The sequence below is a fragment of the Dendrobates tinctorius genome, unplaced genomic scaffold, assembly GCF_039654945.1.
Source record: "Dendrobates tinctorius isolate UK_male_01 unplaced genomic scaffold, ASM3965494v1 ptg000143l, whole genome shotgun sequence".
NCBI lineage: Eukaryota > Metazoa > Chordata > Amphibia > Anura > Dendrobatidae > Dendrobates > Dendrobates tinctorius.
The window spans coordinates 8,912,866-8,938,286 of NW_027361810.1; the positions used below are offsets into that span (position 1 = coordinate 8,912,866).

Below are 25,421 nucleotides of genomic sequence, written 5' to 3' on the forward strand. Positions count from 1 at the left end.
GTGGGCGCTGGAGGTATCGCCGCTTTAATTGGGGGCCCTTGAAACCGCCTCTGGGTTCCATGTTTGTATCCGAGCTGTGAGCGGAGAACTCCATGTTGTAACAAAGTTTCCAGCAATCTCCCTTTTTTGTTTTTATTTTTTTTATTTCTTTTTTTTTTCCCCCTTCCCCCGCTCGGTGGCCGTCCCCTCCATGCCCTCCGTCCTCTCCTTTTCCCGCCCTGTGTTCCTTAATTCTCCATCCAACCCCAAGCCCAGAGGTAGGAAGAAGTGAGAGGACTCCTGCAGGATCCAGATCCGGGGAGGTGTGATGGACAATCCGTCCATATTCACCCAGGTCAGCAGAGAAGATGTGAGCTCCCCCCTGCAGGAGAAAGGTGAGTGCACGTACTGGGGTGGCCCCCAATGTTACCCCTGCACATACTGGGGGGCCCCCAATGTTACCCCTGCACATACTGGGGGGCCCCCAATGTTACCCCTGCACGTACTGGGGGGCCCCCAATATTACCCCTGCATGTACTGGGGGGGCCCCCAATATTACCCCTGCACGTACTGGGGGGCCCCCAATGTTACCCCTGCAGGAGAAAGGTGAGTGCACGTACTGGGGTGGCCCCCAATGTTACCCCTGCACATACTGGGGGGCCCCCAATGTTACCCCTGCACATACTGGGGGGCCCCCAATGTTACCCCTGCACGTACTGGGGGGCCCCCAATGTTACCCCTGCACGAGAAAGGTGAGTGCACGTACTGGGGGGCCCCCAATGTTAACCCTACACATACTGGGGGGCCCCCAATGTTACCCCTGCAGGAGAAAGGTGAGTGCACGTACTGGGGGGCCCCAATATTACCCCTGCACGTACTAGGGGGCCCCCAATATTACCCTTGCACATGGGCAGGGTGGGGGTGCACAGCCCTCTGCTCACGTTCTTTATCAGGGGTCTTTTTTTCTTCTGGATGTTTGTTCCTTTTTTTGAGTTGGTGTATCCTGTACTGAGCGGTGCCGACCCCTCACCCCCGTATTTTATCTGTGAACCCTAATATTTCAAAAGACACTTGGGCATTGCAACCCTGCATCTCCGCATTTATTCTCCACCCCTGCATTGGAAGAGTTAATAGATTGAGCAGGTTATCCAGGGGGGTTTGACAGATAAGGGGGCGGGCAGTGGAATGTGTCACAGGTCCTGGACCCTCTCTGGTGACAGGCAGGGGGCTGCCTCTGGGTCCTGGCACTTTTGGGGGCACACACGTGCCATCTGCAGGATCCAGGGTCACTGGTGGCTGCAGGGTCAGCATTTAACCCTCTGCTGCCTGTCACATTGTTGACAGCTCAGCAGGATTGACCTCTGACCCTGAAGTGTCCCTGATCTTAGTGATCCCTGTGCCCATGGATCAGATAAGACACAGTTCTTCCAGATTCTTCACTGGGACTGACAGGAACTTGTTTAAACAGCAAATAAAGGGAATAAGGAATTTTTGGCTTGTGGCCCATATGTGGTGTCCAGCAATGGAGGCGTCCTGGGGCCCAGCCGCTGAGTGCTCCTGCTATTCGATGTGTGTTTGCTCTGGTTTTTGGGGGTGCCCGTGCAGCTGGGGGGTCCTGGTGGTCACTAGCACTGAGGACTGTTTTGGTTTTCACAGTCCTGACCCGCCGCTCTCTACACATGAAGCCTTTTGTTACTAAATTGAAAGCAGAAATACTTTTCTTCAAAGCCTCTTTGTACAAGAACCGGAAAGTGAAAGTGTCTGAATTATCACTGCTTGATTGTCAGCTCTTCAGTCCAGGAAATCTGTAACAAATGGTTAAGTGTTGCTTATAAGGTCAGAGACTACAGGTCTGCAATAGTCAGGGTCCCAGTGATGTGGACACGGAAATCATTAGCAAATTGTGACCGATTTTTCACCCTCCCCATTGGGCTTTATATACATTTTCTGAAGTGGCAGCAAATTGCGTCATGTAAGCGATGATTCCAGCTGCCGATCAGAATGAATAATGTAGGGAGCCCGTAAGTCGCTTCTAGAGGTGTATGTGGATTAGAAAGGTGCATGAATAATACAAGCTGAGTCTTTCCATCATCCATAAGGTCCCTGCGCCCGGACAGCGCTTGTCTGAATCCTTCAATCACATATACTCATCGCGTTGTATCATCTAATTCGCATTTCCATTTTCAATGTCTCTTCTCTTTTAGGAGAAAGTTTTATACTCTTAGTATATATAATATATATGCTATGATGTGCTCTACCCGTCCCAATAAGCTGTTATCGCATTGGCACCAGTTAAATGCTTATTCTTCCCAGAGTGACGGGAAGGACGCAGCGCCCATTGATATTAATGAATGTCCATTGATGCCAGAGATCCCCCCCCCCCCCCAGGAAGACTCTCCAGCCCAATGTGACAATGGGTGTGAAGAGTCACAACTGGGTACTGGGTGGTATAGTGCCCAGCAAGTATCGTACATGGGTCTCCTTGCAAGTAATATTTCCCCCTCCCCTGCTTGTGTTGGCTTCTGGTTTTCTATACCCAGTTTTATTCTTGGACTGATGTTTGCCTTAAGACCTCTATGGGTTCATTGACCTCCATAAGACAATAAATTTGTAAATAAATTTGTAAAATTTGTAAATAAATATATATTTATATTTAATAACCCATCAGTGCCCTCCAGGGTCCACACATCTCATAGTAGACAGGAACGTGGCTCACAATACATGGTCTGTCCTGTTCAGAACTTCCTACTGTCTGATCAGGATGTAAAAGACCACAGAATCTTATCTATGGGAGGAAAAATCACTGTGGTTTCTAACTGTCAGCAACCGATCTGATGCAACTAATGCTACTGACAGAACTACAATGGACCATGCCCTGGAGCGAGAATATGAGGTCTATATACAGACTACAACACAAGTCACACTAAGCAGAATAACATACACCTGCACCAACTACTATAATACTGCACCTATGTACAAGAATATAACTGCTATAATACTGCCCCTATGTACAAGAATATAACTACTATAATACTGCTCCTATGTACAAGAATATAACTACTATAATACTGCCCCTATGTACAAGAATATAACTACTATAATACTGCCCCTATGTACAAGAATATAACTACTATAATACTACCCCCTATGTACAAGAATATAACTACTATAATACTGCACCTAGGTACAAGAATATAACTACTATAATACTGCACCTAGGTACAAGAATATAACTACTATAATACTGCACCTAGGTACAAGAATATAACTACTATAATACTGCACCTAGGTACAAGAATATAACTACTATAATACTGCCCCTATGTACAAGAATATAACTACTATAATACTACCCCCTATGTACAAGAATATAACTACTATAATACTGCACCTAGGTACAAGAATATAACTACTATAATACTGCACCTAGGTACAAGAATATAACTACTATAATACTGCACCTAGGTACAAGAATATAACTACTATAATACTGCACCTATGTACAAGAATGTAACTACTATAATACTCCTCCCTATGTACAAGTATGTAACCATTATAAGGCCAGGTTCACATAGCGTTAATGCTACTGTCATATTCTGATCGCGTTATGTACAAGAATATAACTACTATAATACTGCCCCTATGTATAAGAATATAGCTACTATAATACTGCCCCTATGTACAAGAATAGAACTACTATAATAATAATAAATTTTATTTATATAGCGCCGACATATTCCGCAGCACTTTACATTTCAGAGGGGATTTGTACAGACAATAGACATTACAGCATAACAATAATCACATACAGTAGATTATAACAAATACCAAGAGGAGTGAGGGCCCTGCTCGCAAGCTTACAGTCTATGAGGAAAGAGGTAGACACGAAAGGTGGGTGGTAACAGTTGCCCTGATTGTATGGACCAGCCATAATGTTAAGTGTGTAACAGTACAGACACAGAGGGCTAATGGAGGCATAAAGCATGTGGGAACATGATGCGGGGAACCTGTTTATGGTAAAACTTTTGGCTGTGCCACACAGGGATAGATTAGGTTAATGTGATGAGGCGATAGGCCAGTCTGAATAAATGCGTTTTCAGGGCACGCTTAAAATTGTGGGGATTGGGGACTAATCGTATTGACCTGGGTATTGCATTCCAAAAAATTGCCGCAGCACGTGTAAAGTCTTGGAAGCGGGAGTGGGAGGTTCTGATTATTGAGGATGCTAACCTCAGGTCATCAGCAGAACGGAGGGCACGGTTAGGGTGGTAGACTGAAACAAGGGAGGAGATGTAGGGTGGTGCTGAGCCATGGAGGGCTTTGTGGGTGAGGGTAATAGGTTTATACTGGATTCTGGAGTGGATGGGTAGCCAGTGTAATGACAGGCACAAGGTAGAGGCATCGGTGTAACGATTGGTGAGGAATATGATCCTGGCTGCAGCATTCAAGACAGATTGGAGAGGGGAGAGTTTGGTAAGAGGGAGACCGATTAGAAGGGAGTTACAATAGACGAGAATGAATAAGAGAAACAGTAAGAGTTTTTGCAGAGTCAAAAGTAAGAAAAGGTCGAATTCTAGAAATGTTTTTGAGGTGCAGATGACAAGAGCGAGCCAGTGATCGAATGTGGGGAACAAAGGAAAGCTCGGAGTCAAGTATGACCCCAAGACAGCGGGCATGTTCCTGGGGAGTAATAGTGGAACCACACACGGAAATAGCAGTGTCGGGTATAGGTACATTAGTAGAGGGAGGAAACACAAGGAGTTCAGTCTTTGACAGGTTCAGTTTCAGATATAGTGAGGACATGATGTTAGACACAGCGTTTAGACAATCGCCGGTGTTTTCTAGAAAGGCTAGCGTGATGTCAGGAGAAGAAGCATACAGTTGTGGCCAAAAGTATTGACACCCCTGCAATTCTGTCAGATAATGCTCAGTTTCTTCTTGAAAATGATTACAAACACAAATTCTTTGGTATTATCTTAATTTAATTTTTCTTAAATGAAAAAACACAAAAGAGAATGAAGCAAAACATTGATCATTTCACACAAAACTTCAAAAAATGGACCAGACAAAAGTATTGGCACCCTCAGCCTAATACTTGGTTGCACAACCTTTAGCCAAAATAACTGCGACCAACCGCTTCCGGTAACCATCAATGAGTTTCTTACAATGCGCTGCTGGAATTTTAGACCATTCTTCTTTGGCAAACTGCTCCAGGTCCCTGATATTTGAAGGGTGCCTTCTCCAAACTGCCATTTTTTAGATCTCTCCACAGGTGTTCTATTTGATTCAGGTCTGGACTCATTGCTGGCCACCTTAGAAGTCTCCAGTGCTTTCTCTCAAACCATTTTCTAGTGCTTTTTGAAGTGTGTTTTGGGTCATTGTCCTGCTGGAAGACCCATGACCTCTGAGGGAGACCCAGCTTTCTTACACTGGGCCCTACATTATGCTGCAAAATTTGTTGGTAGTCTTCAGACTTCATAATGCCGTGCACACGGTCAAGCAGTCCGGTGCCAGAGGCAGCAAAGCAACCCCAAAACATCAGGGAACCTCCGCCATGTTTGATTGTAGGGACCGTGTTCTTTTTCTTTGAATGCCTCTTTTTTTCTCCTGTAAACTCTATGTTGATGCCTTTGCCCAAAAAGCTCTACTTTTGTCTCATCTGACCAGAGAACATTCTTCCAAAACGTTTTAGGCTTTTTCAGGTAAGTTTTGGCAAACTCCAGCCTGGCTTTTTTATGTCTCGGGGTAAGAAGTGGGGTCTTCCTGGGTCTCCTACCATACAGTCCCTTTTCATTCAGACGCCGATGGATAGTATGGGTTAACACTGTTGTACCCTCGGACTATAGGGCAGCTTGAACTTGTTTGGATGTTAGTCGAGGTTCTTTATCCAACATCCGCACAATCTTGCGTTGAAATCTCTTGTCAATTTTTCTTTTCCGTCCATATCTAGGGAGGTTAGCCACAGTGCCATGGGCTTTACACTTCTTGATGACACTGCGCACGGTAGACACAGGAACATTCAGGTCTTTGGAGATGGACTTGTAGCCTTGAGATCGCTCATGCTTCCTCACAATTTGGTTTCTCAAGTACTCAGACAGTTCTTTGGTCTTCTTTCTTTTCTCTATGCTCAATGTGGTACACACAAGGACACAGGACAGAGGTTGAGTCAACTTTAATCCATGTCAACTGGCTGCAAGTGTGATTTAGTTATTGCCAGCACCTGTTAGGTGCCACAGGTAAGTTACAGGTGATGAAATTAGAGAAGCATCACATGATTTTTTGAACAGTGCCAATACTTTTGTCCACCCTCTTTTTTTATGTTTGGTGTGGAATTATATCCAATTTGGCTTTAGGACAATTCTTTTTGTGTTTTTTCATTTAAGACAAATTAAATGAAGATAATAATACAAAAGAATTTGTGTTTGCAATCATTTTCAGGAAGAAACTGAGTATTATCTGACAGAATTGCAGAGGTGTCAATACTTTTGGCCACAACTGTATAATTGGGTGTCATCAGCATAGAGATGGTACTGGAAACCAAATCTACTGATTGTTTGACCAAGAGGGCCAGTGTACAAGGTGAAGAGGAGGGGGCTTAGAACCGATCCTTGAGGAACCCCAACAGTAAGGGGAAGGTGAGAGGAGGAGGAACTGGCAAAAGATACAGTAAAGGAGCGGTCAGAGAGATAGGAGGAGAACCAGGAGAGAACGGTGTCCTTGATGCCGATGGAGCGGAGCATAGTGAGGAGGAGCTGATGATCCACAGTGTCGAATGCTGCAGAGAGATCCAAGAGAGAATTTCCACTATAATACTGCTCCTATGTACAAGAATATAACTACTATAATACTGCTCCTATGTACAAGAATATAACTACTATAATACTGCCCCTATGTACAAGAATATAACTACTATAATACTGCTCCCTATGTACAAGAATATAACTACTATAATACTGCTCCTATGTACAAGAATACAACTACTATAATACTGCTCCTATGTACAAGAATATAACTACTATAATACTGTCCCTATGTATAAGAACATAACTACTATAATACTGCCCCCTATATACAAGAATATAACTCCTATAATACTGCTCCTATATACAGTAATATAACTACTATAATACTCCCCCTATGTACAAGAATATAAGTACAATTCCGCCCATGTAAAAATGGTCCCCGAAAATTCATCCTAAACACCCATGTCCTTGCAGGTCCACATCATCTTTTTTTTTTTTTTTTTTTTTTTGGCATTTACAATATGTAAAAGTGTAATTAATCATATAAATTAATAGCGTCACTCAGATGATCCTTTTCTGATCGGACTGCCCCTGGTGAAAGTGTCTTGGCGCTGATGTATTGTTGTTGGCCATTCACACCCATTTTTTGGCCATAGTGCAGAGGAACAGCAGCATACCTTCATTCAGGTGAATATGGCCACACTGCTGTCTGGATAGCCAGATGTTGTGTTGGGGGTACTGGTGTTCAAATATTAGTGGAGGGGCCAGTGTGCTGCAGCTCCTCCACTTCCAGGATCAGGGGTCCAAAGGTCTGACCCCCAGAAGTCATAAAGTGATCGCCTGTCCTATCTATATGCCATCATTAGATGGAATACCACTTTAAACAGTCTGGGCTCCAAGTTGATACAATGAATCAGTGCCAGTAAAATGTAACAAACTGCTTCTGTTATCAGAAGTTTGTGCTGATTGGATAAAAGTGTAACAGACCCTCAGCTGTGAGATCTTTTACCTCTGTATAAGTTTTAACCCCCCCGGATGTAATAAAAAATACTTCTGTATTGTAGGCCGCTAAGCGGAGGTAAGACAGGCAGAATGTGCGCCAATGTTATCACGGTGACCCGCGCTTTGTGATCACTTTGGGGTATGTCAGACGCTTTTTGCTTTCCTTCATCACATCTTGGTTGGCTCACTTTTATACCAGTATCTTGCACCAAAAATATTACTTTACGCCATTAATAAATTTTGTGCCAGCTGCTTAGTACATATTGGTCACAGGGTCTGGTGCTGTACGATTGGCAATTCTGCCCCAATTTTCCCATTTTGTGCATGCCCCTTTTCTGGGAAATGGCTGTGTTCATAAACAGTAACACGAGGTCAATGACAAATCGCTCTTTTGACATTTCCTCAGACTGCAATCAGCTTTTCTTAAAGGTACAGTAACCTAAAAAGTTGTGTCCTATGTTTTTGTTTTTGCATAGTAGTGGGGTATGTTGTGTCAGTGCTCCTCTCGTTCTCCTTATGTAATGCTTGTGGATGTGAATTTTCATGGCAGTTTGCAGTATTGGATTCTGCATTGACCTTGTTTGTTATCCAGCTTTCCCAGAAAAGGGATATAACCCTATATGTCTCCAGTGCACGTGCTCATACTGTGGTCTGTACTAGCTGCCTGTGTCCTGGCAGGGAGTTCGGGTGTGGCTGCAGTTGACACTTGCTGCCCACGCAGGGAGGTGAGCGACTTGCACAAGAGGCGCCTTTCCCCCCATTTCTGCGAGCACTGAGTTTGTGGTGTCGCTGATCCGTGCCTTTCCTTCCGCATCCATGAAATGGGGCTCCCACAGGGAACAGAAGATGATCTACAGATCTGAAAAATATCCAGAGGATTCAGGAAAAGTTTATTCTGACACTTTAGAAATTAAGCTGAATGTGAGCACAATGTATGGAATCATCCTCTGCTTCTGGGAAAGCTGGGTGACAACCATCGTGGCCAATGGCCCAGCTTCCTAAACCCCTCAGTGGTAACTCTGCACAGATTGGCGGCAGCATCGCCCATCCCATGTCTGCTGTGCTGCCACTAGGATGGGCCGGGGTTGTCACCCAGCTTTTCCAGGCACCAGCAGAGGCAGTTCTCCATGGCTACATGGTGATTGGTGAGTGGAGAGGGTCACATGTTATATGAGAACTCGTTCACCTGCTTGGTCTGATCGATGCGGATGTCAAGACCAGAGATAAATGTCGCTATAACCTTATATCTCTTCTGTCATTTATCACCCAGGAATTGTGCTGGAAATGATTCTCAAGAGTCACTTCCCCATCCACATGATAGGGGGCGCACTCAACATCTAGGAGCTTGTGTTGCTGTGTAATTGTGGGGAGACTTCTTCCTTGCCCGAGTGGCCTCCTAAATAGGAAAGATAACATCCCCAACGTCCTCCCTTACTGTAAGGATAGGACTCGATCTGTGACCTTTTCCGTTCAGGGCACTGAATCACACTGGCGCTTGGGGTACAGCAGGGCCATGGAGTCGGTAAGCTAAACCTCCGACTCCACGACTCCAACTCCACAGCCCTGCTTACCCAGTACCCCGAGTGTCGGTATCCTGTACCTCAATTATCAGCGTCATTATCCCATTCCCCGAGTGTCAGGGTCTCATTATCCTGTACCCCATATGTCAGTGTCATTATGCCGTACCCAAGTGTCTGTGTATCATTATTTCATACCGCAAGTACCCGAGTGTCAAATTCATTATCCTGTACCCCCAGTGTCAGTGTCATGTACCCCAAGCATCAGTGTCATTATCCGGTACAGGATAATGCATCTGACTCTCAGGTGCGGTCTATAATAAAGCTGACATGTGGGGTACAAGATAATGAGACCCTGACACTTGGGGTGTACAGGATAATGATAAAGTGACAATTGGGGTATGAAATAATGATACAGACACTTGGGTACGGTATAATAACATTGGCATGTGGGGTACAGGATAATGAGACCCTGACACTCAGGAAACGGGATAATGACGCTGATATTTGAGATTTGGGGTACGGGGTGAGGATGCCGACATTTGGGGTACGGGGTGAGGATGCCAACCCTCGGGGTACTGGGTGAGGATGCAGACGTTTGGGGTGAGGATGCTGACATTTGGGGTTTGGGGTGAGGATGCCGACGTTTGGGGTGAGGATGCCGACCCTCGGGGTACGGGGTGAGGATGCAGACATTTGGGGTACTGTAGAGCGATGGTGCTGTAGATTAGACACACGATTTCTGTGGTCTCAGGATATCTGTTCTGGTAATTTCCCCCTATAAATCCTATGAATCATCTTCTGGGTGACCCCAGTATGGCCGCCCGTACACTCCAGAATGATATATACTGAGGTGCAGACATATTCTGGGAGCGCTGGCGACACGCTGTTATTTGGGGTCTATTGCTCGCTGTTTGTGTGCTGCACATTCACGGAAGGTTTCATATGTGACCCCGGGGTTATCGGCCATCACTTCCTCATGTGACGTCTGCTTTATTGTTCTCCCATAAGGTGTGACGGAAATCTGTGCTCATTTCTCTTCTCCAGGCCCCTCCCCTTTGTTGAGGCCCCTCCCCTCTGACACCAATAACCGCTTTTTTATAATCCTTTTCTATTTATTAATTCCTTGTCCGTTTTTATTGCAGAATGATTGTAATCTCTACATGCACCGACTTCCTGCTCAGCTTGTACTTATGTACAGTTATTAAATTAAGCTGCAGTGTGAAGCATGGTGGAAAAAGCATGATAGGACAGCAGTCGAATGTCAGACTATCTGATACCCTAATAGACTATTGTACAGGTGAAGTCCACGCAAAAAAGCTAAGTAACTCTGGATATAATGGGGTCGATTGTCAAAACTGGCGATTGGAAACGCTGTCTTTATTGCCCTTAGCAACCAATCCCAGCGCAACTTTACCTTCACCAGACAATAACCGTCATATATCAAAACAGATGAACAAAGCAACCAATCACTGCGCAGCTTTTATTATTCAAACTGCGCAAATAAAATGAAAGCTGCTCCATGATTGGTTGCTAGGGGCACAACTAAGGTCTTCTGTCTTTAATGCCCATAGCAACGTATCGCAGCGTAGCTTTCATTATTTAAACAGCTCTGGTGAAATGTAAGCTGTTCTGTGATTGGTTGTTTGAGACAACCCAGTTTTGATATGAGGCCTAGCTAGCTTTATTTACATGTTCTACTCCAGTCACTTCCAAAGCTGCACTCTCATCCTCCTTCATCGTTGCAGTCATAGTAGTAGTGGTCCCTCCGATGCCAGGCTCTGTAGTACACTGTATAGACTGTCTGAACGGTGGTTTTAATCCTGTCTTTCCCAGAATGGCCGCCAGGAATACGAGCCCGGATAGCTGTTTAATATTCTCGGCTCCAAGGTCTTCCTCTGTCTGTGTATTCTGGCAGGGCTGCAAAGGCCGGATACGGCTGCCGGACAGGGGGGGCAGTAATGGCTGTTCTCAGCAGCAGAGCATCGTGGGAGATAAAGGAAGATGGAGAGAAAGAAAAACATTGGGGTGTCATGGAAACTGGAGCGGGGGCGTCCTTAGGATACTTTATAGTCAGCAGATGAATGAAAGTTTGGAGACGGAAAGGGAGGGGGTCCCCACTGCCGAACACGAGCAGCCGCCGCCTCGTATTATGTCTTCCATGTTTCACACGAGGCTCCGGCTTTTCTATGTTTTTCCATCCAAAAATAATTTCCCTAATGAATTAGAAGAATTTTGCTGATTTATAAACGCTGCAAACATCTATTATCGGGTCAGTAACACCGACAGCAGCAGCTTATTACTGCACCGCCATCTCCGCTATGTCATCCCCCTGCGATGGATGGGGTCCGGGCTCTGTGCGGCCGCTCATGTTCTCCTCCATGTCTGTATGGAGCTTGTGCGCTGGGCACAGTCATGGGGGCAGATGAGGGTCTTCCCCAAACTGTTCCCACAAAGCTGAAGCTACAATTGTCCACAATGTCTTGTGCTGATGATTATGATTTCCCTTCACTGGAGCTGAGGGTCCGCGGCCGCCCCCTGATAACAGCCCATAGCATTATCCTCCTCCAGCATCTGTACAGGGGGCACAATGCAGTCAGGGGGTAACGTCCTCCTGGAATCACAAAACCCAGACTCCTCCATCAGCCGCAGAGAGAGAAGTGCGATCCGTCACTGCACAGAACACGTCTCCTCCAGAGTCCAGTGGTGGCAGCTTTACACCACTCCATCCGACGCTCGGCATTGTGCTTGGTGATGTACGGCTGCATGCAGCTGCTCGGCCATGAAGCTCCCGGCGGGGGCGCAGTGTTTGTGGTGATACCAGAGGGGGTCTGGAGTCTGCAGTTATGGGGGCAGTAGAGTGGTAGTGAATTTTCTTTTTCTTCCCTATGGTTCTCAGCACTCGGCCCCCCGGCTCTGTAATGTTATGGGGTCTCCACTTTGTGGCCAAGTTGCTGCAGTTCCTTACACTTCAACATAATATCACTCACAGGTGATGGAGGAAGAAATGGACGGACTTGTTACCCCGCCGGCTTCAATTACAGGACCGTGCTGGTATCAGTGAGCTCTGCATCACCGGCCGATCTGTCACGTTTGTAAAGGCAGACGCCATGGTCGGGGGCCGGAGGTTATACACTGGGGTAGATGAAGCCAGAGGAAAACCCAGAATTCACAGAGCAAGACCTGTGGCTAGTGAAGAGCGAGCGTGCTCAGATATGGTGTTATCCAAGCATTTTGGGCGTGCTCCAGTAATATGTTCGGGTCCCCGTGGCTGCATGATTCGTGGCCATAACTAATGCAGGGATTGCCTAACAAACAGGCCTAACTGGCAGTCCGCACATGTGCTGCGGCTGTCTAACATCCATGAATCATGCAGCCGCACAGACTAGAACATATTACCCGAGATACTAGGATAACACCCGAGCACGAGAACCCGACATCGGAGCGCGCTTGCTCGTCACTACGTGCGGCCCACAACTTCTCTGTATAAAGTGTTAATGGATGTAAATGGTGACATAAGACAAGGCGGGGGCACAGAAGGCTCCGCGTTTCCTTCCAGCCTACATTCTCCTTTCCTCTAATCAAGCCTGAAGTGGCTGATAACAGAGAACAGCAGACTTGCAGACACCTATTTCAGGCCAGCCATGCTGGTCCCCTACTGCGCGGTGGGGAAGGGCGACTGCGGCAGTAAGTTGTCTCACAGCGAGGTGCGGGCAGATGAGATTCCGCAGACGGTCTGGTTTATGGCCTCTTGTAGACTGACTGAGCATAATGGGAATTGTAGTTCCACGTGTGCTGGAGAGCTGCAGAGTAATAAAACGTTCTACCTCTCCATTTTCTTTTGCTTGGGGTCTCTTTCATCCCCTTTCTATGAAATGATGGATGGGATCCCATCTTGTTTAACTGTGGATCTATTGCCATGAACCCTTCACATTTGTTTCCTCATCCGTTCATGTTGGGTTCGGAGCTGGTTGTGGGTTTCTTGGCCAATGACCCCCGCTGCGTTTCACCACCGGCGCCCTCCATATGTGACACCTGGTAATTAATATTAGATCTTTTTATGAAAAAAAAAAAAAAAAATATGGCCGACTTTATGGTCCAGTGCCTCGGATTCAGCCTGGAATCTTACTGTTAGGCCGGAGTCACACTTGTGAGTTTGATGTGAGAAACTCGCGCATCAATACCCGGCACTGCCGCCAGCGGTTCAGACCGGAGCGTTCAGCTGCATAGAAATACATACAGCCGCACGCTCCGGTCTCGAGTGCCGGCAGCAGACTCGTGCGAGCTTCTCGCATCACACTCGCAAGTGTGACCCCGGCCTTAGGCCACGTTCACACGGTCAGTATTTGACATCAGTATTTGTAGCCAAAACCAGGAGTGATAAATCCAGAAGTGGTGACTGTTTCTATTAGACTTTTCCTCTCCTGATTTTGGTTTACAAATACTGATCTAAAATACTGACGGTGTGAATGTGTCCTTATGTTGTCTCTCCGCACACTGCGGCAGCGCGACCTCGCCAGGATCTGTGTCCGGGGTGGAAGGCGCCATAAGAATATTTGACCCGTTTGTTAACGTGCAGTTTTCTCTTGTCGCCTTCAAAAAGGGGAAACAAAAATATGGCAAGGGGTCTCGGCTGACGACACTCGGTGCACCATATGATTTTTCACAGATGGCGGATGTAACGTTTCCGCATTTGCGTCACTTTTGTCAAAAGATCAATGGCGATCGCTACCGATCGACACCTGATTTACTTCCTGCCTTCATTTCCTGATTCCCCTCCCATTTGTCGCTTTACCCATTGTTTGCACCACCATTTACTCTGACTACACAGCGCATGGCTAGATGCCCACGGGGCCATGTTGTCGCACGTCAGGGCATGTTGTCGCATGCCAGTTGGTAACTTTAAACATTTGCCAAATCCTAGATTGTAGCTTTGGTTATTGATTAACCGGAGCGGTGAGTAACCCCTTCACTGCCACTGAGGTACAATGATGCGGTCCTGATGACACCCCGGGCTCTGCATCGGCCGGTCCTGCCCTTGTTTGGCCTGTGACTTTTATTGACTTTTATGTGCAGGTGCCGCCTCCTGGGCCATATATCAAGGTGGTGGAAGGAGTTAAACCAGTATGTTGGGCATTAACTAGTGCTGCAGTCACATTCCTGGGAGGTCAAGAGCTGAACTCTGCAATTTTAACAACATAACGCAATCGTGGATCAGCGCACGTCCAGCGTCAGCCGATACACAGAGAAAGCGCTATGTGGTGCTGCGATTGTGTAATGTGCATGTTCAGATTAGATACAGCTCAGAAGTCAGTATCACACAGGATAGGATTAGATACACAGCTCAGCAGTCACTATCACACAGGATAGGATTAGATACACGGCTCAGCAGTCAGTATCACACAGGAGAGGATTAGATACACGGCTCAGCAGACAGTATCACACAGGATAGGATTAGATACACGGCTCAGCAGACAGTATCACACAGGATAGGATTAGATACACGGCTCAGCAGACAGTATCACACAGGATAGGATTAGATACACGGCTCAGCAGACAGTGTCAGACACAATAGGATTAGATACACAGGTGTGGATCCGGATTGCTGTCTGCTGTTGCCGCCTCCATCTTTCCTATTTAATTACATCTTGTTAGCCGCAGTCAGATTACGGTGCGATGATCCGCGCTCATCTCTTAAGGACGCAGTAATCCCTCCTGGTCCGGCCGCTGTCTGGTCCATTAATCTAGTCACTTGAAGGAACTACAGGGTTAATGATGTCAAGATATTGGGGTCTCGCTCCCCTGGTTCATATCCTACTTTTCTTTATCCCCAGGTGTCCACAGCTCTTCCTCCTCCAAGAAGCCTCGGAGTCGCAGCATCTTCCACTCGCTCTTCTGCTGTCTGTGTCAGGAGGACACTGAGCCCCTTCCTGTTAATAACAATGCCCCCCTCCTACCAGAAGAGAATGGATCGGTCCCTAAGGTGAGCGCTGCCCCTTGTATGTGCCGCGGGGTCATGTGACCACTTCTGAAAGTCAGTAACCGGCAGCACTGTGGACGCAGCACACGTCCACTGCCGGCTTGTGAACGCCGGTGATTCCGCATGTGTTCATTGAACTGTACAGAATCACCGGGTCCAATACAGTACACTGGTGATAAATAGCCATGCTGTGGTCTGGAAAGACGCGCCGTGTGTCCGTCACCGGAGGCATCCCTGCACGCAGAGTGGAGATGGGATTTTTTGAAATCCCATCCTCTGCTGTAACATCTGGCCGCTGCGAGTTGGACATTGCGGATGAACACAGCGTTTACTGACGGTAGGAACTTACCCTAAAATGTGCAAAGGAATTGCAAGAATAACAATTCCCTTCCATGATTTGGGGACTGGAAATCGATCCATCGTGCAGCAGGATGTAACTCAGGATCAGTAATGTATGTACATAGTGACTGCACCAGCAGAATAGTGAGTGCAGCTCTGGGGTATAATACAGGATGTAACTCAGGATCAGTAATGTAATGTATGTACACAGTGACTGCACCAGCAGAATATTGAGTGCAGCTCTGGAGTATAATACAGGATGTAACTCAGGATCAGTAATGTACAGTATGTACACAGTGACTGCACCAGCAGAATAGTGAGTGCAGCTCTGGAGTATAATACAGGAGGTAACTCAGGATCAGTAATGTATATCCACAGTGACTGCACCAGCAGAATAGTGAGTGCAGCTCTGGAGTATAATACAGGATGTAACTCGGGATCAGTAATGTAATGTATGTACACAGTGACTGCACCAGCAGAATAGTGAGTGCAGCTCTGGAGTATAATACAGGAGGTAACTCAGGATCAGTAATGTATATCCACAGTGACTGCACCAGCAGAATAGTGAGTGCAGCTCTGGAGTATAATACAGGATGTAACTCAGGATCAGTAATGTATGTACACAGTGACTGCACCAGCAGAATAGTGAGTGCAGCTCTGGAGTATAATACAGGATGTAACTCAGGATCAGTAATGTATGTACACAGTGACTGCACCAGCAGAATAGTGAGTGCAGCTCTGGGGTATAATACAGGATGTAACTCAGGATCAGTAATGTATGTACACAGTGACTGCACCAGCAGAATAGTGAGTGCAGCTCTGGGGTATAATACAGGATGTAACTCAGGATCAGTAATGTAATGTATGTACACAGTGACTGCACCAGCAGAATAGTGAGTCCAGCTCTGGGGTATAATACAGGATGTAACTCAGGATCAGTAATGTAATGTATGTACACAGTGACTGCACCAGCAGAATATTGAGTGCAGCTCTGGAGTATAAAACAGGATGTAACTCAGGATCAGTAATGTAATGTATGTACACAGTGACTGCACCAGCAGAATAGTGAGTGCAGCTCTGGAGTATAATACAGGAGGTAACTCAGGATCAGTAATGTATATCCACAGTGACTGCACCAGCAGAATAGTGAGTGCAGCTCTGGAGTATAATACAGGATGTAACTCAGGATCAGTAATGTATGTACACAGTGACTGCACCAGCAGAATAGTGAGTGCAGCTCTGGAGTATAATACAGGATGTAACTCAGGATCAGTAATGTATGTACACAGTGACTGCACCAGCAGAATAGTGAGTGCAGCTCTGGGGTATAATACAGGATGTAACTCAGGATCAGTAATATAATGTATGTACACAGTGACTGCACCAGCAGAATAGTGAGTGCAGCTCTGGAGTATAATACAGGAGGTAACTCAGGATCAGTAATGTATGTACACAGTGACTGCACCAGCAGAATAGTGAGTGCAGCTCTGGAGTATAATACAGGATGTAACTCAGGATCAGTAATGCATGTACACAGTGACTGCACCAGCAGAATAGTGAGCGCAGCTCTGGAGTATAATACAGGATGTAACTCAGGATTAGTAATGTAATGTATGTACACAGTGACTGCACCAGCAGAATAGTGAGTGCAGCTCTGGATTTGATGTAAGCATTCCTTTTAAATAACAAGGCTCACATATTTCGGATTGGCAGATGAGTAACCTAGAATGACTGTCTTTAGCACACACATTATTTTCTCTAAGGCTGTGTGCACACGATGCAGATTTGCAGCAGATCCGTAGAAGATTTTACCGCGCGGAAACGTTGCATATCCGCATTGTGATGTACAGTAGCCTTAAAATCAATGAAAAAAAAAAAAAACTGCTGTGCAGACGCTGCGGATTTTTCCGCGGTACAAAATCCGCAGCATGTTACTTCTTTTGTGCGGTTTTCCATCTCCCCTGTCACCAAATCCACAGGGGGAAAACCGCACAAAAACCGCAATAAAACTGCAGGAAAAATGGAAGAAATCCGCAGGGCTAAAAAGTCCGTCTGCACTCAGCCTAATAGGACTATCCTATGGCCTGTTGTAGTGAGATGTCAGCTCTTAATCAACTTGCAGAATTAAGTTACATTCATGTGAGTTTAACCATCAAAGAGAAACAGACTTGTGTTCTCTCAGGTGTTCTCTCAGTTGCTTTTTCTCATCCCTTTCTTTTTTTCTGTGAAGTTGGTATAAACGGTCTGAACTCTTTAGTTTTTTATCCATTGACTCTTAGCAATGTATCATTTGACAATGGATGAAACTAGAATGCATCTCCGAAGTTCAGTCAGTCTCCCTTGATTCATCCATGTTTCACACATCGCCATAGGCTCTAATGGTCGGGTCTGATCCACAACATGTGATGAGATTAGGACCTGCTCTGAGTGTCACAGACCCGTTCTTAAAGCTGATGTGCATGCAACAAACGCCAGGACGTGTTACACGGATGTGTGAATGAAGCCTACAGAGAAGATCTGTAAATTGGGGAATCTGCTCACATCCTCCTCTCAGCACTAATTACCTTTTCTAGATCACAGGGGAATATTGCACCTTGTTCTAATTACTCAGGTCTCTCCAGGATGACATTCATACAGCACCATCTAGTGGAGAAGGCAGGAACTGTCCTGGAATTCCTGCTATTGCTGCTGTTCATTTTCTCTATCATTGAGACACAATGGAAAGTTTCTAAAGTTTTTGTTTTTGACATTTTAGGCGACTAAATATCTTCTGCCAGAGGTGAAGCCGCAGGATGCCGGCAAGATCTGTGTGGTCATTGATCTGGATGAGACGTTAGTTCACAGTTCATTTAAGGTAAACTATTGTACCGGGATCTACGAGTCGGAATCATTCTGATCAGTCCGGTCCAGTGTGAATGAAGCCGAGCTGGAAAGTTCTGCCTCTTTCTAATATCTAAACTCTTTGTTTGCTGTCAGTAAATGTAAACCAAAGGCTTCGGCTTGTCACTGATGCAAAGCATCGCTTATATCACGCTGTAGCACAAGATCCGGAAAAGATTTTCAGATTTCATGTGTAACCAGTAATGTTTCCATTTGCTACCAGCGAGCATGTATATCGAAATGGTGAAAGACATAAGCACAGCGCCACCCTCTCTGTGGGTTGTGTCTGGTATTGCAGATCAGTTCTATTGAATTGCAGTACCAGACACAACCTGTGGACGGAAGGGGTAATGTTTTTGTAAATAAGAAAGCATCAATGTTTTCCTGAACATGGTTTACTTGTATTTTATTTATTTTTTCAGCCGGTCAATAACGCCGACTTTATCATTCCTGTTGAGATTGATGGAACGGTTCACCAGGTAAATCATCGCCCCTCTTTTTATTTATCATGTAACCGTCCAAATTTCAGGGAGGAATTGTAATCCGCCTGACCACAGTCTGAAGATTGTCCAGATGTCCGTCTCACCTTCTAGGACCGCTGCTAGCTTCAAGTAATCCAGGATAGGCTGTGTAGTGTCTTTCAGCCTATTCTTGATTACTTGTGGTTAGCGCCGGCCACAAACAACCAGATCCTGAAAACACATTTTGGCATGCTGATTCTGCACTGCTTCCTGTATTATACTCCAGAGCTGCACTCACTATTCTGCTGGTGCAGTCACTGTGTACATACAATACTGATCCTGAGTAACATCCTGTATTATACTCCAGAGCTGCACTCCTTATTCTGCTAGTGCAGTCACTCTGTACATACATTACATTACTGATCCTCCTGAGTTACATACTGTATTATACTCCAGAGCTGCACTCACTATTCTGCTGGTGCAGTCACTGTGTACATACATTACATTACCGATCCTGAGTTACATTCTCTATTATACTCCAGAGCTGCACTCACTATTCTGCTGGTGCAGTCACTGTGTACATACATTACTGATCCTGAGTAACATCCTGTATTATACTCCAGAGCTGCACTCACTATTCTGCTGGTGCAGTCACTGTGTACATACATTACTGATCCTGAGTAACATCCTGTATTATACTCCAGAGCTGCACTCACTATTCTGCTGGTGCAGTCACTCTGTACATACATTACATTACTGATCCTGAGTTACATCCTGTATTATACTACAGAGCTGCACTCACTATTCTGCTGGTGCAGTCACTGTGTACATACATTACATTACTCATCCTGAGTTACATCCTCTATTATACTCCAGAGCTGCACTCACTATTCTGCTTGTGCAGTCACTGTGTACATACATTACATTACTGATCCTGAGTTGCATCCTGTATTATACCCCAGAGCTGCACTCACTATTCTGCAGCCTCAATGACCTCCCGCTCCGATCTTTTTATCCCCAGACTCCTGGACTTTGATCTCTATTGTCTCCTGGTTCTTCTAACGCTCTCCCATCCCTCTTCTAGGTTTACGTGTTAAAGAGGCCTCACGTGGACGAGTTCCTGAGACGAATGGGGGAGATGTTTGAGTGCATCCTATTCACCGCGAGCCTGGCAAAGGTGAGCCTTTAAGGGGAAGTCCATTCAAAACATATGAAATCACCTTGGTGGGATTCATGTACCTCCATATCCTACTGCTGATGGTCCCTACAGCAGACCATAGTCCCAATACATTGGAGGTGGTGGTCCGAGCCCGTGTGCTCCACCGCTGACAGTTATGTGGATCCTCTGCTCACTCTTACTCTCCGTCTTTTGTTGCTTGCAGTACGCTGACCCAGTTGCAGATCTGCTGGATAAATGGGGAGCGTTTCGAGCCCGCCTTTTCCGGGAATCTTGTGCCTTCCACAGGGGGAATTATGTCAAGGACCTGAGCCGACTGGGCAGGGACCTGAATAAATTGGTTATTATTGACAACTCCCCGGCTTCCTACATCTTCCATCCGGAAAACGCGGTAAGACCTATTACAGGGCTCCTGTCACTTTAAGAAGCTGTGGACTTAGCCAGACTGTCAGGGCCTCTCAGGGAAGGTTTGTCATTAAAGGGTTAACAAGCCTCTAGTGGCAGCCATCGTTATGGGGCGGCTTAGATTTGGCCGTGTGTTTATCGGGCTGCATTGTGAACAATTGCGATTGTCACCGCTGATTCCTAGTGATGGACCCCAATACTTTGGGTTGTTTCCCATATGCTTCATATGTAGCAATGCTGACTGTGCTGAAACACGACTACACGTGACATACCACACTCTGCTACATCTGACTCCTTTGTCCTGTCATACATTGTAGTGATTAAGCAGAGTTTATCCTGTCGGGAGTGCTGCGGCGGCGGCAGAGTTTATCCTGTCGGGAGTGCTGCGGCGGCGGCAGAGTTTATCCTGTCGGGAGTGCTGCGGCGGCGGCAGGGTTTATCCTGTCGGGAGTGCTGCGGCGGCGGCAGGGTTTATCCTGTCGGGAGTGCTGCGGCGGCGGCAGGGTTTATCCTGTCGGGAGTGCTGCGGCGGCGGCAGAGTTTATCCTGTCGGGAGTGCTGCGGCGGCGGCAGAGTTTATCCTGTCGGGAGTGCTGCGGCGGCGGCAGAGTTTATCCTGTCGGGAGTGCTGCGGCGGCGGCGGCAGAGTTTATCCTGTCGGGAGTGCTGCGGCGGCGGGAGAGTTTATCCTGTCGGGAGTGCGGCGGCGGCGGCAGAGTTTATCCTGTCGGGAGTGCGGCGGCAGAGTTTATCCTGTCGGGAGTGCGGCGGCGGCGGCAGAGTTTATCCTGTCCAAGTTATAGAAGTGATGCAGCACATCACTACATCTGACATGCTAATCTCTACTACATCCAATAGACTCAACACCTGCACCCCATCAGATGTAGCAGTGTTCAGTATGTCATGTAGCATTTATGAGTGTGCTGCATCACTTCAACATTTGACATACTAAACTCTGCTACATCTGACAGACTCAACACTCCTGTATCACTGCTACGTCTGACTGAACAGTATGAGATCTGTCATATGTAGCAGAGCTAAATGTGTGTGATGTAGAAAGTAGTCGTGATGTAGCAGTGTACAGTTTGTCAGATGTAGCAGAGTTTAGTTTGTCAGACCTGCGGCAGGACTGTAACATCTGATACGACACACTTGACTCTACTACCTCTGACAGACTGAATTCCCTTGCACTACTAAAGCCAACCCCAGTGTTCAGATGCAGCAGAGCTGAGAGTGTGTCTTGCCATGTAGCAGTGTTTGTAACGAGTGTGATTGTGCAGCGTCTGATGTCCAGATTAATAGGAGAGAACTGGCCGGTGCCATTAGGGGCGGTGGGTACAACACCGTGCAGGACACGACTCGGGACAGTGCGCTGGCACAGGAGTCGTGATGCCGTGAGTTGCCCCTTTTCTATGGGCCGGTGATCAGCCTAATGAACGTTCCCAGGAGCCCGATCCTTGCCCTTTGGCGGCTGATGGCGGCCTAAAAATCATCTCTATTGTCAGCAGCGCCTTTTCACGAGGGGAAGTGTCATGGATCAAGGACACGATGGGGAACCGACAATTGTATGAGTTTTCCGTTTTCTTGGACTAGGAGTGATCGCCGCGGCCAATAAATGACTGCTTTGTCCTCCGCAGGTCCCCGTTGTGTCCTGGTTTGACGACATGAACGACACGGAGCTGCTGGACCTCATCCCCTTCTTTGAGAAGTTGAGCCGAGTGGACGACGTGTACAGCGCTCTAAAGCAGCTCAGGACTGCCAGCTAGTGACTGCCAGGGGGCAGGGCTTCTTACCGTAGCGCGCACTCACCGCAGCGCCGAACTGTGGAAAGACAGGAGAGTGGGCGTGGCCTCTACTACCGCTGCCAGCTGGGGGAGGGGTCAGCACCTGATATATAACGCCACGGTGCTCGTGGGATTGGTGGTTCCCATTTTGCCGCTTTGATACCAAAACCCTTAAGTATTTCTGACGAATTTTTTTTTTTTTTTTTTTTTTTTAAATTAACGAAAAAGACTGAAAATTTCTCACAACTTTAGAAAACTGAAAACTAATGAAAATATCATTTTATTTTTTTAGGCAACATATCGCGACAATTTTCAAGTATTTGTCTAAAAATGTCATTGTCTTTTATCCCAAATCATAGATTTTTTTTTTTTTTTTTCCCTTAGATTCATTTCACTTATTTCGGGGGATGGGGTGGGATTGATCCGCCCCAGTTTTTGGACTTGATGGGAGCTTCTCTGCTCCTCTGAGGACCTGCTGCCAATACGGGGGTGCAAGGAAAAGTATTAATGATTCACAGGTTTGTGTGTTGTGATTATTAGGATGGCTGCAGTCGCTGGGAATTGTTGTTTTTACTTTTGTTGTTCTCTTGTGGAATGTAGGGTGTAGTAGCACGGGGGGCACGGTGGGCACATCACACACTGGGTGGTCTCCCTTTGTGCTGGACACAGTTGGGATTGAACTGGTGCCAGCTGGACGCTGTCTTTTTTTTTTTTTTTTTTTTTTTTTTTTTTTTCAAATTTTTCTTTTTACCATTTTTTATTTTTCTATGAGAAATGTGCATTTTGGGAAAATTTTTCCCATTTTTATCTCCATATAATAACTTGAATCCACTATTGGGGGATATATTAATCGGAGGGCACAGTGCGGCCCGTCTGCTCGTCTTAATCACTCGTAATCGTGAAAAATAATTCTGCAAATTTTTCAGATTTTGATTTTAGGATTGTTTGAAATTTTGGGAATTTTTTTTTTTTTTTTAAAAGTTGTAAAGTAAGGACATTTTAGGGACCATAGAACCACAGAAGTGTCAGAAAATCTGGGGGACGTAGTATTCGGTATTCTGCTTCGACATAGGCTTGGGTTTTGGGGGAACTTTTCCGGTCTTTTTAGTTTGACACGTCGCCCTCAGTCTGAACGGTGACCGGGCTGCTCTGTGAAATGCAATATGGATCCGAAGACTCCGGACCTCTCGTCCCCGCTGCTCTGATTTGTGGAGGTGCAAAGTGCCTTCTAGCGACGGATATCGTAGGATGACGCGTAACATACAAGCAGGGTGCCAATCTTTAGGTCTGGGAGTTCTGAAAGTGCACTTTTCTCAGTTTTTTGGGTCTAAATTCCAATCGTTCGGCAAATCTTTTGATCTGGCATGTACCCAAATGCAAGGCAAAAGGGGATGGATTATTGAATGCAGGACTATCCTAATCTTTAATTGTTTGTTTGGATGTCCAATAGTCTAGAATGTCCGCTAGTCTGGCATCCAGCCATATGTGCTTGTATGGGGCTATCTGATTGGATGACTGAGCACACATAATAAGCTAAGTGCGCACCTCGTATTACAAAATGTGTGCCTTCTCGCCTCCTCCTAATATCCACGAAATTGGACTTTTAACCCTTTGCCTTAAATCTTTGTTTCCATCACGGTGCCTTATTATTATTGATCTGGGTGGTCGGGGGCTCGGCGTGAATCTATAATCACCATTATACCCCTCCCGTCAGAGTTAGTAGCTCATCGCTCAGTCCTCTTGCTGTATTGGAGTTGCACATTTTACCGCAGGGCTACTACTATTTTTAACCAGTGATGTTTTCTCTTTTCGAAACGCAATTTTGATTGTAATCCGAGGAAAACAGAAATTAACACTCAGTGTTTTATTGTCACTCGTCTCACACGGACGGCAGGAATGTTCATGGAACTGCTGCAGCACAGGCAACGTAAAGGAAAAAAAAAAAAAAAAGTTGATTGCTGTGTGCTGCGTGTCCACCAGGGGGCAGCCAAGCGCTAAATAAAAACTTTTATGTTTCTTTAAGTAGTTTATCACTCTATAAATATGTATATCTGTATATATGATTTTAGAGCGATAGTGACATGGACGGGATCGGTGCTAGGTCTGTCCCTACAGTTTGTGTTTTCTTGTAGACTCAATTAGAAGCACAGGTATCAGGAAAAAACTCTGCTGCTCTCCAGTGCCCCAAAGGTTTGCATGGCCTACGTAGGACCGTGGACAGTTGCCATGGAAAGGGCATGTATATATGAATCCACCTTTGAACATTGAATAAAAAACAAAAACTAAATTATTCAATCTAAATCCGTCCAAATTTCATTAGTTATACGTGCAGGGATACAAACCCTCTGCTTCTAACTTCCTGCAGCCACCACTAGAGGGAGCTCACTGCACGCTGTTTATACAGAGCTCTCCATAATAAACTATATGCAGAGAGCTCCCACTAGTGGTGAATACAGATCTGCAGAATTCTGTCATTTAACATCACCTATCATTAACTTAAAGGAGCAGTCCAGGTTGTGATAAATACACAAAGGACTGCAGTGTGACTAATCTGATACCCCAATTCCTCAGGCCACATTGTATCCCTTTCACCTATATTGTCCCCTTTATGTATTTCATTGAATTCCAAAATAGTAGCAAATCTGACCTGTAATACCATTGCTTAATCTATAAGAATTGTAAACTGATCCCCAAAAAAATGTTTATTAGTGCCTTACTGCAATAAAACACAAGAGTTGCTCACGGACACAACAACTGATCAAACATGACCTGAAATCCTCTGTGCTTCAGGCACTTTGCAAAATGAACTTATCTGGCCGCAGTACTATCTGCCCCGTCAGATTTGCTAGCATCGTGAATGCAATACCCGGGTGCAATGCTCTGCACGGATTGTCTACAGGAAAACACACAGGGGGATGTTTAACCCTTAAAGGGGCCACCGATATTCCTGAAGGTTATTATTTTTTATGATATTGTATATTTTTATTGTATATCTGATTTGGGAGACAACACAGGAGCTAATCTTAACAAATTTGATGAGAAAAGCGGAATCTTCTCAAGTGCCTTCTTTTTTGTGTGTGTGATTTTAAATCAAAAACTGTAAAATAATCTTTCAAATGATGAAAAAGCCACAAAACTAAAGAGATATCTTGGA

At 45.8% G+C, this 25,421-nt stretch overlaps 1 protein-coding gene across 1 annotated transcript; it reads left to right on the forward strand.

The window, feature by feature from the left end:
• Window positions 1-25,421, forward strand: CTDSP1 (CTD small phosphatase 1). Its single transcript, XM_073545393.1, has 7 exons — window positions 1-374; window positions 15,076-15,224; window positions 18,316-18,414; window positions 18,863-18,919; window positions 19,986-20,078; window positions 20,284-20,469; window positions 22,121-25,421. The coding sequence occupies exons 1-7, from the start codon at window positions 308-310 to the stop codon at window positions 22,247-22,249; spliced, it is 780 nt and encodes a 259-aa protein (XP_073401494.1). The 5' UTR covers window positions 1-307; the 3' UTR covers window positions 22,250-25,421.

Excerpts from the sequence above, each read along its gene's own strand:
- CTDSP1 (XM_073545393.1), top strand. The coding sequence starts at position 308 with ATGGACAATCCGTCCATATTCACCCAGGTCAGCAGAGAAGATGTGAGC. Across the intron at positions 18,920-19,985 it reads TTGATGGAACGGTTCACCAG|GTTTACGTGTTAAAGAGGCC; the intron begins GTAAATCATCGC and ends TCCCTCTTCTAG. Across the intron at positions 20,079-20,283 it reads TCACCGCGAGCCTGGCAAAG|TACGCTGACCCAGTTGCAGA; the intron begins GTGAGCCTTTAA and ends TGTTGCTTGCAG.